The following is a 13001-nucleotide window of genomic DNA, read 5'->3' as shown; positions in this document are numbered from 1 at the left end:
AAGTACCGTGATTTCTTTCAGGTCCTTGTCCTGTAGAGTCTGCAGCGGGTCAATAAAGTTTTGTTGACACTTATGTCCAGAGAGTCCTTCACGTCCGCCATCTGCCTCATGGCCTCGCCCACGTCCACCAGAGCACAGCCTGCAGGACGCAGAGACAAAGCACATCTTTTCAGTGAACCTGTGCTCGTCTCAGCAGGGCACTGTGACACAGAAGTCCTTTGGAAACATGCCCCATGTCTGAGTTCCAGCCTCACAGGTTTGTGATAGGGTGGTTTTCAAATATTACCTTTTGAAATCCTACAAATATGGGATTCAAAGTCTCAAATTGTCAGTAGGGAAATATAACGTTCACCCTATTTGAAGCTGGTGTGGGAAGAGGCAAAAAACTCACACATGTCAAACTCAAGGCCCGGGGCAAAACCACAAACCCAACTTACAAATTGTCAAAAAGAATCTGACCCACACATAAATTTACATTTACGATAAATTATCAAACCAAAAGGATGGGAAACAGTTGTTCAGACTCAGAAACCCGGAGAGTTTGCATTTTCAAACCTGTGAAACAGGTGTGAGCCTTTAAAAAATTGTAATCATAATGAATTTTGCTTGACTAAACTCTATGATGGCTAGGGGACATTTTTTCTGACTTTTTTAGGGCTTTATGTGGACCAAACTGTAAGTGAGAAAGCTATTTGAAATATGCAACAATACAGTCAAAGCTATTTCAATTCAATTTTATTTTATTTATAGTATCAATTTATAACAAGAGTTATCTCAAGACACTGTACAGATAGAGCAGGTCTAGACCACACTCCAGAATTTACAAGGACCCAACAGTTCTAGTAGTTTCCTCCAGAGCAAGCGACAGTGGTGAGGAAAAACTATTTGACTTTTTCGACTAAATAAAAGCATATCAACAAACTCTACATGTCTGGCCCTTGATGTGATTCTCATTTGCCAGTGTGGCCCTATGTTTTCCAGAGTTTGACATCCCTGATGTAGAGAAACCTCTCCCCGCAGCTCCCTGCCTGTTGCACGGGCAATGCATGCGCAGGACAGCCAATAGGAGGATTATTTTCTAGATGAATGGATTAGTTGTTCTTTAAATTGTCAAAAAGAAAATGTGGATCAATGTTTCCCAAAGCGCAAGATGACATCCTCAAATGTGTTGTCCTAAACTCAAAGATGTTCAGTTTACTGTCACAGAGGAGAGAAGAAACTAGAAAAACATTCACATTTAGGAAGCTGTAATCAGAGAAGTTTCACTTTTTCCCTACAAAATGAATGTCAAATGATAAATCAATTCATCAAAATAGTTGCTGATTAATTAAATAGTTGAGAACTAATCTGACGGTTGATTCATCTTTTCAGCTCTAATACCAAACCAAGAGGAGGTGCAAAAGTCTAGTTTCCTCTCAGACCACTTGAATTACAACTAGAGATGGTCCGATACCATTTTTTGTTTCCTGATACCAATTCTGATACCTGCACTTGCGTATCGGCAGATACCGAGTACTGATCCAATACCAGTGTGTCATATATTTTAACAACTGTATACTACTATCCCTGTATGGATGTGATCTGAGTTCTATTTTTGTTCTAAGATTCCATGGCATGAAAATGTCACTTTATGAGATTTTTTAACATGAGTATGCGTTCCCCCAGCCGGCCTATGGTCCCCCATTGGCTAGAAATGGTGATAGGTGTAAACCGAGCCCTGGGTATCCTGCTCTGCCTTTGAGAAAATGAACGCCTAGATGGGCCAATCTGGAATCTTTACCGTATCTCCCCTCTCTGTGCTTTACCCACCCAGAGAAATTGGCCCACCCATGAGAGAGAGATATCATGGCTTTTAAACGAACAAAGTGGCAGTTGGTCAAGGCCACACCCCCCGCCTCCACCAATGGCACATACTAAGGAAATCTCATTGTTGGACTGGCTCTAGTGGCTGTAATTCTGCACCAAGGCTGAATTTTGGGAACGAGACTTCAGATACTGTAATATGGGACCACTAAGGTCTATATAAAAGAGACTTCAGATACAGTATTAGGGGACCACTAAGGTCTATATAAAAGAGACTTCAGATATGGTATTAGGGGACCACTAAGGTCTATATTAAAGAGACTTCAGATGCAGTATTAGTGGACCAATAAGGTCTATATAAAAGAGACTTCAGATATAGTATTAGGAACACTAAGGTCTATATTAAAGAGACTTCAGATGCAGTATTAGGGGACCACTAAGGTCTATATAAAAGAGACTTCAGATACAGTATTAGGGGACCACTAAGGTCTTTATAAAATAGACTTCAGATACAGTAATAGGGGACCACTAAGGTCTACATAAAAGAGACTTCAGATACAGTATTAGGCGACCACTAAGGTCTATATTAAAGAGACTTCAGATACAGTATTAGGGGTCCACTAAGGTCTATATAAAAGAGACTTCAGATATGGTATTAGGGGAGCACTAGGGCCATTTAAAAGCATCCAGAGAGCACCATGTCATGGGACCTTTAAACTCTCAAACAATGAATGCCACAGAACTTTCATTTATTATCCAGTTTGACAGTCATTTATAACTGAAAAAGAACATAAATAAACTACTTTAACATAGTTATTTTAGGGCTTTATTACGTGGTATTGGATCGGTGCATAAACTCCAGTACTTCCCGATACCAATACCAGCGTTTTAGGCAGTATCGGCGGCGATACCGATACTGGTATTGGTATCAAAACATCCCTAATTACAATATGCTGAAAGACAAGTATGGAAGTTTTTCCTGACGACTCCTAAAATAAACTGCTTTCCACAGCTTTAATCTCTTACGCTGTAAGTAGTCACTTGTTTTAAAAGTTCAGAACTTTCAAATGTGCATAGGGGGATTTACATGAACACATGGTTACACCTCAAACTTACATGATGAAAAACAGTGCGTAATACTGGATTTAGCGAGTATTATTAAGTGACAGGGGATCATAAAAAAAAAGGCTCTAAACACCATAATTCACGTTGGCAAGGGACATACCGGTGCCCATCTGTGGGCAGCAACTACATCAAGGGTGGGGGGTGCGGTGCCTTGCTCAAGAGGTGCCCAGGAGGTGAAGTCAAAGAACTACTACAAACTACTATTTTTTATGACTGTTATTTCCACTCTTCACTCTAACCCCAACCGGCCCGTCAGACACCGCCTACCAAGAGCCTGGGTCTGTCCCAGGTTTCTGCCTAAAAGGAAGTTTTTCCTCGCCACTGTCGCACTGTTGCTTGCTCTGGAGGAAACAACTAGAACTGTTGGGTCCTTGTAAATTCTGGAATGTGGTCTAGACCTACTCTATCTGTAAAGTGTCTCGAGATAACTCTTGTTTTGAATTGATACTAGAAATAATAAAATTGAATTGAAATCTCTCCAGCTATCAGTCCACAATCCCTACTTTGGTCTAAATGGGGACTTGAACTAACGACCCTCCAGTTCCCAACTCAACTCCCTGCGGACTGAGCTACTGCCACCCCCACTTAACAACACTGCTCTGCAGTCCTGGCTACTATCTGAGAAAGTCTGGAATATGAGAATGGGTACCAAAGACAGAGTCCTCTCCCAGGTCCTGGCCGTAGCGCAGCATGCAGTCTCCCAGCAGGCCTTCGGTCTGAGGGTAGCCCGTAGTCTTCACCTGCCCTCGGATCTTAGACACCGTGTTCAGCATGTTCAGTTTGGCTCGAGAGGCTGCACAGGAAAAAAACCAACACACCATGCACTGGATTCATTTTTGCCAGACAATGTTGTGGTGGTAGATACAGCACAGCAGCACATTCTTCAACAGAATAAGATAGGATGCATCTTTTTGTCTTGTTTTCATACCTGGGTTAGGCTGGAGGTATTCTGTTGTTTTGGACAAGAGGTCAAACACCGACTTGTTGGTCACCTCAATTTTCTAATGGGAGCAAGATAGCAATGTTAAAAGAGACGACATATTGCAGTTATGTGTAAACATTATATTCAGTTATGATACAGTTGTCAAAGCTGGGCTCATGGTTGAATATTAACTTTTTTAATAAATAGTTAAAAAATCATACATTTTGACTTCTGGATTTTTTTTTTTAGATTACGTCTCTCACAGTGGACATGCACCTACGATGACAATTTCAGACCCCTCCATGATTTCTAAGTGGGAGAACTTGCAACATAGCAGGGTGTTCAAATACTTATTTTCCTCACTGTATGTGTCACAGCCTTTCGCAATGTGGTTGATGTAGTTGATGTATTGCAAAAAAAAACTAAACAAATATTGTGCAGCCCTCTTAGGAGCCCATATCTCCTGCCTGTACTACATAAAAAATAACCTCTCACTGCCATGGGTGACACTTTGCATCCACCATGAGAGCATGTCTGCTTTGAACTCACCCTCTCCATCTCCATGAAGTCTTCATCCAGCTTGGTCCCCTCGGCACCGCTGATCTTTTCACTGAGTAGCTGCACACAGAGAGCACAGAGAGCATAATGGAGGACTGAGAAATACAAGTTGGAACCGGAGCCATGATAGCAGGCAACAGAACCGGCTTCAGCAGCCTCTACGGACCATCACAGCAGAGGCAAAGAGACTGAAGAGGACACCGAGGAAGAATGGAAGAGAAAATCTCAGAAAGGCTTTTAGCCGATGGCGGGAGGTTTGCGATGCCATGTTGCTGTTGGACGAGTCGGTAATAGCTATGTCTTGTGTTGTTGCAATGGCCTGATGCTTGGCTTTTTTTTTAGAAAAGTTGTGGACCCGCTAGTGTATGATCCTGAGTACTCTGTCATTACTTGTAAAACAGGCTGTTCAATGTTCAAAACATTGCATTGTGCTTGTATATCTTTAAAGAAATCTTGCACTTGCACAATCACTGGTTCAAAAAACTAATTTATTGTGAAATACTATTGAAACGTTACTTTAGATCACCCAATCACAAGCTACCCATAGTTTCACTGTGTCATTGTTCATACAATCATTAAATATTGCAGTACAAAATAGGTGATACATGGTTCATTATGGTACTAGATGAAAATGCATCCTGTAAAAGAGAGAATAGAGAGAATACTACAGACACAGCGGAGTCATTGACAAAAAACTGAAATGTATTGATGAAAAACAATACAGTACAATATCAACATAGCTTTATTTGAATCAAAGCTAAATAATCAGCTAGGATATAGAAGAATAAAAAGATAGTACTGTAAAACATCAAATGCAGTATTCCTCAACTTGCTTGTACTGTAAAAAGCAAAACAATGAAGTGATTCCTGTACTTCTACATCTTCATCAACTCTATGTGGATTTGGTCACAGGCTCTCATCTGCATCGCAATTAGCCAAACATCTTGGAAAAACCTTAGGGGCATGTGGTACGAGTATACAGTATTATATATATATATATATATATATTATACTGTATACTCGTATACAGTATACTGTGTACTGTTATATATATATATATATATATATATATATATATATATTATATTATACTGTATACTCGTACCACATGCCCCTAAGGTTTTTCCAAGTATATATATATATATATATATAATATATATATATATATTATATATATATATATCCACGTGCCTGCATGCATTCAGTGCAGTACTGTCAATACTGTAAATTGTCTTACAGTAAAGGTGGTACACGGAACCACAGAAACAGGATCTGATAAACAGTAGTACATTACAGTAAAGAATGATGATGAAATACTACATCCAAAGATAGTGTAGTCTAATTGGTTCATGCACCACGCTAACTGCCGACAATATAGCTATCTTGAAACTTTCATGATCTAACATGGAATATTGTTTCTGTCTCCATACAACTATGCATTAAAGATAATGCAACAGTTACTTATAGTTTTGAGCAGTTGTATCAATTGATAGTTAGATCACTGTAATGAAATGAATATACAAGCATTTGAAATGTAATGCGTGAATTGCTTATTGAAGTAGTAATACTTTGATGTTAAGTTGTGTCACATTGAACAGGGGATTTTGGTTAAATGAACAAATGATCTTTGATTTATGTGTATTGTATCCGAGCAATTGAAACAAGTGTTTTGAAAAAATGTGCATTTTGATCATTGGTTGTGATTTTTGAAAAATGACGTCAAAGTTGTGAAATTAGTGTCAAAGTGATTGTAAAAAAACTGCAAGTTGACGATGTCCTCGGGAGACACTTTGTGAAGTTGGTGGCTGGGGGTTGAGTTAGTAAGGGATTCTGTGGGCTCATATATGTTGTATAATGTAGCCATATCTCAGTACAGCTTTGATCTTGTCCCGGCAGTTGCCTTATCAAGATTTAGATGACATCATCATCGTCCCAATCTGTCTCTGCTGTTGAGTTTGAGTTCAGCTGAGCTGTACCAATCATGAAAAGACATGCTGGATGTGAATCAATGTGGAAATCCACCCCCCAAGTAATGACTAATATTGGCATAGATCCAGATTCAGTTTGAGTTGAATTCTAACTGTAGTCCAAACTTTTAGTAGTAGTTCTACAGTGGTTACCTTGGGGAAATTATTCTGTATTATTAGTAGTATCAGTAGTATTTAGTAGTTTAGTAGTATGTGTAGTATTGTGTTCAATGTAACTTTTTTTTTTTCAACTTTCAGTGATCCAAAATGAAAGAACTGCGGAATTTAGTTTTAGCTTTGGAAGGAGATGCGTTAACATTCTGAGTTATTTATTTAATTATTTTTTTACATCTGGGAAAATGATTGGTTCAGTTAATAAACTGATATTAATACATCCACAGTCAAGACTTGTGCCTTAACAGCAGTGATACTACTGACCCTGCGTGGTTTAAAAAGGTGTGTCAAACAGAGGACTGGGACTTTGACACCATTCCCCGGCAGATTTTAAGAGGATTAAAATTCTGTGTGCACAAATAGTGGACTAATGCTGAAAGATTTAGGGCAGTTGGCCAGTTAGGAAGAAAACTCAGATTGCAGGTCTGTCACTATCTGAAAAAAAACCTTATCCCTTTCCCAGTTCAGTAGTTCTTATAACTATGTGTTGCAATTTACTTTCTGACTAGTCTTACATTGGCAGACTTTCCTACACAGCACTGCAAAAGAGGGTCTGGCTAGTCCACACATCATTTTGGGAGGGGAGAAAAATGTGCTCTGGTTTATTGGAATTTCTTTAAACCAATCACAGTTGTCTTAGGCGGTGCTAAGCGCCGGACGGAGCCACGGTGCCTTTGCAAAAAAGTCTCGGGAAGGAACTTGTTTTGCGGAACGGGTACGTTCAGAAGTTGTTTTAATTGTTAAACAGAAAACTACAGATTAGACAGATAGTCTCGCTAGCTGTCTGGATTTGCCAGATTATTTCATCTGAGGAGCAGTTAACCATAGTCTTCATAAATCCACCCAAGTTTAGAACGCCAACACAAAGAAAGAGGAAGGTGACAGGACATCCTGAAAATTTCCGGCAATAAAACTTTGTTGATATAAACTACTTTCTGAATAACCCACGTTCATGTCAGTCTGCTTCTACTGTTCATCAGTGATTTTCTGAAAAATCAAGATTACCTTAGAAAAACCCAAATGGGAGCAACCATCTACCTCTGGCTATTTCTTTGGGGGGTAGGACAGGTGTTGTAACAGGTGGTGACTTTTCCAGTCTTCTACTTATCAACTCTACACTTGGTGCCCTATTAAATACACTTAACTCAATGTGAAAAATGACACGCTACTGCATGCAATGCATTCTTAAAAAAATATAGCAATGTTTCATGAAGCATTTATGAAGATGGCACTGAAAGTAGCACTGCAGTCACTGCGCGCACACTATGAATGGAAGGAAATAGGGCTGGGCCATAGGGAGAAAATCAGATATCACGATATCCTTGACCAAATGCCCCAATATTGATATTGCGCTGATATTCTGGGATTGACAATTGGTGCTTTTAGATAAATAATCATCAGTAATGTCTAAGTGGGAAAAGGTAAATAATAGAAGAGCTAAAACAGTCTGGTAAGTTCAGAAAAGTACATCCCGTTACGCAATGCAGCCCTTAAAACAAGGAAAAGACAACACTTACGTCATATAACGATATTACGACATCCAAAATCTAAGACGATATCTAGTCTCATGTCACGATATTGATATAATATCGAAATATTGCCCAGCCCTAGAAGGAAATACAAAAAAAGAAGATTTGGAGCTTTTCAGATGGCAGTTGTGTTATGCAGCCCTCCTGCCAACATATGACACACATTTGGGTCTTCCTTTAGGACGCCTTGACTAAAGTAGCTGGCAGCTGGTGATGATGGGTGCTGCAGCACAAACAGAGCCCAGCTAAAAGTAGCCCAATTGGCAGCTTTGTGAACAGCACACCATTTATGAGGGAGCTACTGAGTGGGAGAACCAGAATAGAAACAAGACATGAGTCATCATGACTGGTGCTGTATGGCTGAGTCAACAGGGACATATGGAATACAAGGATTAATACCTGCTGATCTCCCCAGACTTTAGAAGCAGGATCTGGATTGGCAGAGAGATGATAACTAAGGAACTGGGTCCACATATTGTTTTTTTACCCAAGCGCCAGCATCTTTTGTTAACTGTTCCCAGTGAGAATAGAGCGTATGCACCTGCATGAGCCCTCCAAAAGAAATAGTGGTAACTCACTCATTGCTAAGTATCAAAGCTTATCCTGAAAAAAAAACAAACAATATATGGCATGTATAGCTGAGCAAATGGAAGGCCTCTAGTGGCAAAATTTGAAAGACCAGAAAATAGGACATTGCAGTAAAGGCACAAATGCATGGATTACAGTTTCAGCATCACGATATGATAAGATGGGTCCAATTTTTGCAATGTTACTGAGATGGAAAAAAAATGCTGTCTTTGTTAATTGCTAAAAGAAAGGTTTTATTTGCCTAACAAAGGTGGAAATCTCCACTGGTCTCACAATTCGATTAAGATTATCCTGTCAACGATTCAAATCAATTGAATATACATCTCGATGCATCCCCTCCTCAATATGATTATATGTTGCTGCACATGGTTTTCATCAACAAATTCAAGCAGTCACATGTATTTATATATATATCTACTATATATATGAACTAGAGCTGGGCAATATAGCGATACTATATCAATGTGATATGATATGAGACTAGATATCGTCTTAGATTTTGGATACCATAATATTGTATGTATGTATATTGTAATATTGTAATACGGCATGGGTTGTCTTTACCTTTATTTAAAGGCTGCATTACAGTAAAGTTTTCTAAACTTACCAGATTGTGGTAACAGTCCTATTATTTGCCTTTTGCAAGTTGACTTGCCACTTTAATCAAGTTCCACCATTGCTACTGATGCTACACCAAGCTACGATGCTACTATGATACTTGCATCAGACGTTTGCAGTTTTGTCTACAAATCTGCAATAAATTAAACATGAATACAGGCCAATCATATTCCAAACTCTTACCTTTCAGTAGTTTAAAGCGCCCATATTCTGCTCATTTTCAGGTTCATAATTGTATTTGAGGTTGTACCAGAATAGGGTTACATGGTTTCATTTTGATAAAACACCATATTTTTGTTGTACTGCACATTGCTTCAGATTCGGTTTTCACCCTGTGTGTTTAGGTCTCTGTTTAGCTCCAGAGTGTGACATCTCACTTCTTTTAGCAACAGAGTGAGACATCTCACTTGTTTTAGATACAGAGTAAGGCATCTCACTTGCTTTAAATACAGAGTGAGACATCTCACTTCCATACTATCGTCTTGGCTAGTGACGTAGAAAGCCGGGCAGATTTTGAACAGCCCACCCAGAGGCTGACGGCAGAGGACATTCAGAAACCGTATCTCACTCAAACCAAGTTTTTATGCGTGTGGAAGCACCAGAGACAAAAAATAACACCCCAAATCCCAGAAAAAAAGTGATTTTTTCATAATATGGGCACTTTTATAAATACAACAGGTCGGATATTTAGCTAACGTGGCAAATCTAAATGGAGACCTATAAGGCCCATCTCCCAGTACAGGTGTGTGTGTGTGTGTGTGTGTGTGTGTGTGTGTGTGTGGTCCAAGACTGTTCTGCAAGAGATGCCAGCAGTAGGAGAGTTTTCGGCACCAAATGGGTCAGAGCCTGGATAAAATTAGCAGACTCCGAGTGGAGAAATGAGCCCATTCTGGCTGCCAGAGCCTTTCTAGGACAGTGGGGGAGGGGGGGCAGGGCGCTGAGTGAAATGAACAGAAAGGTACCAATGTACATCTTAACAGTCTGGGCTATCAAGTCATTTGCTGTTACTTCGAGATGATGTTTTTCAACATTTTGGAAGACACCTATTCCCTTTCTATGTGAATGGGATGCAACGACAGATTGATATCAATCTCATGTCTGTGTGCTAGGTACAGAGCTGTAGTCAAACCATGGCTAGAAACATAGAGCACATAACTCCCACTGGAAACACAAATTATCTTTTTTATTCAAGTACGGGCTATGGGCATGGGGGTAGGGGGGGGAAGCTGTAAGAAGTTTTCAACAGTGAAAAGGGCATACAGTTCCTTATGAGCAACAGCTTGCTTTATTTGCAATCCTTTCTCACAAGCATCATATGTCAGTATTTACGCTATATACATTTCTTAGCGGCGGACCGCCTCGTTTGCTTCAGCGTTTAATGAAAAGCACACCCCGCTGGTGCCGTGAATAGTGCTATGGGCACTGAAATTGGTGTTTACCAGACCCCAGAAGAGAAAAAGAAGAAGCTAACGTTGGCGAACCCTGCGGTCCTTCTGACCACCCGCTGTGGGAGATGTTGTGTTTCCCCGACATGCTGTATTCACTTCCTATTAAGAACTTTTTCCAGGTTAGTGGGGGTGCACACCGTTAAAAACAAACGTGAAAAAACTCAAATGTTCCCCCGACATTTAGGTTTGTTGCTAAAACGTGGAATGAGCAGTCACGTTAAATCACTTTTTTTTGTGTATTGGTGGCGTCTATTTGCTGGATTTTTTCCTTAGCGGTTGATAACTAGAAAATAAGCCCATTGCCGTGGACGTCATTGCTCAAATTTTGACACAATGTTATGTTAATAAAAGTCTCGCATTGCCAGACCTTCCTCCACAGCATTCTGGGATGGGAGAAAAACATGTTCTGGTCTTGGGCGCTGGACACAGCAATAGTGCCGCTGCAAAATAGCATTGGGAAGGAACCTGTTTTGGTGGAACATTTGAATGTTCAAACTTTGTTTTAGTCGTGCTACAAACTCAGATTGGACAGATAGTCTATCTAGCTGTCTGGATTTACCCTGCAGAGATCTGAGGAGCAGTTAACAATAATCCTCAAAAATACACAGGAGTTTAGAACGGCAACAACAAAGAAAGAGGAAGGTGACGGACATCCGGCGGAATTTCAGGCAACACTGGAGCAATCCCAGAAGTGGAACGTCTTGGATATAGACTACATTATTAATGACAGCCGTAGTGGTCATAGTAAGTGAAACATTACAGTGTGACGCTTAATGACAACAGTCATAAACATTCATAAAGGCTCCTGATCGTGGCTCGTGTTCATGAACGGTGCCATGTCATTGTTATAACATGGTTATGTCAGTCACTTAAATGAAAATTAGGTTTGAGTTTGATAGTGCTTGAAATGAAAAAGAGGGGGTGGGGGGGGCAAAAAGCAGTGCTCAATGGGGCATGACTTTTTTCAACATACTATAACTGTGACTTTTATCACTCTTTTACATACTATACTATGGCTTTGTTCAACATACTATACTAACGTTTTTATCACATTTTTTGACATACTATACAATTACTTGTTGACATACTATACTATGACTTTTTTATCAATTTTTTCCACATACTATACTATGACTTTTCTTACTTTTATCAACATACTATAGTTTGGCTCCAGGGCCAGATGCAACAGTACAAGCTGCAGCAGCAGCAGGTGACAGCTGGGCCTACAAATGACTGGTGCTGGACCTGCTTTTAATCCACACTGACATCATCTAATCTACACTTTAGAGCTGCAATTAGACTGCACACTGAATTGAAGAGTGAATACAAAGCTCAGCAGGCACTCTGGAAGTAAAAGAAACGCTCCGATCGACAGGCGCTTGGACACGAAGGGAACTCACCAGCGAGCTGCGATCATCCCCGCAGGATGTTTTATTTCTTTTGAACTCACAGATCAAACAAGCCCCCACCGTGCACGTTCATTTACCGTCATTTCTTTGATTGTCTAAAAGAGTTCTTGGTTCTGTGTGTTCTGTCTTCCTGCACTCTGAACACCGGTGTTCACAGACAGGCTTGGTTCGAGTAGAGGGGATGCAAGAACTCGGCTTTTTCCTTCCTTTGGAGAGAGCACACGCACGTGCACGTGCAAACACACATGCACACACACACACACGCACACTTTTGCTCACTCTGCTTAGTGTCAACAAACACAACAATGGTCCAGCAGCTTTACAATAACACTGTAACAATAGTATGCATTTAGTATGAAGCCTTAAACAAGTCAAACTTAAGACTTGTTAAGCCCTTTATGAATTAAATATAAGATCTATGTACAGTATATTAGGGGTGGGGAAAAAAATTGATACAGCATAGTATCACGATATTTTCAGTGGCAATGCTGTATCGATAAACAGGCGCCATGAATGGATCTTTTATTATATATGTGTTGGTCAGTTTGTCTGCTTGACAATCCCATTGTGCAACAATGAAATTGAAGTGATATGAATAAACAGAGAACTTTATCTTTTTAGATGAAACAGATGTTGACTAAGTTTCCTTTTGGGGACATCATTTGAAATTGAAAAATTAGAAGTTGGAAAAAAGATTATAAATTGCAATATATCATATCGCGGCATAAGTATCGCGTTGATATCGTATCGGGAGGCGTCTGGTGATTCCCACCCCTACAGTATATTATGACATTACAGTTTTTGTGACGATTTCTTAAGCACTATTTAAAAACGGGGACCGTTTTTTTAAAACAGTACAC

General features: G+C 39.9%; 1 protein-coding gene and 1 long non-coding RNA gene across 2 annotated transcripts in view; one reads left to right on the top strand and one right to left on the bottom strand.

Moving 5' to 3' along the window:
- Window positions 1–6: 6 nt before the first annotated feature.
- Window positions 7–13001, bottom strand: part of LOC116677408 (endophilin-A3-like) — a gene marked incomplete at both ends in the record, with an annotated part of 34626 nt that continues 21631 nt past the window's right edge. Inside the window, 5 exon segments of the mRNA XM_032507921.1 lie at window positions 7–65; window positions 68–139; window positions 3578–3721; window positions 3857–3929; window positions 4400–4468. Coding sequence (XP_032363812.1) covers window positions 7–65; window positions 68–139; window positions 3578–3721; window positions 3857–3929; window positions 4400–4468 — 417 coding nt within the window.
- LOC116677409 (uncharacterized) lies at window positions 7155–11390 on the top strand. The gene is made up of 4 exons (XR_004328981.1): window positions 7155–7179; window positions 9277–9282; window positions 10022–10026; window positions 11168–11390. It is a non-coding gene; the product is annotated as an uncharacterized LOC116677409 (long non-coding RNA).

This window comes from Etheostoma spectabile, unplaced genomic scaffold, assembly GCF_008692095.1.
Source record: "Etheostoma spectabile isolate EspeVRDwgs_2016 unplaced genomic scaffold, UIUC_Espe_1.0 scaffold00005048, whole genome shotgun sequence".
NCBI lineage: Eukaryota > Metazoa > Chordata > Actinopteri > Perciformes > Percidae > Etheostoma > Etheostoma spectabile.
This window is presented reverse-complemented; position numbering and strand designations above follow the sequence as displayed.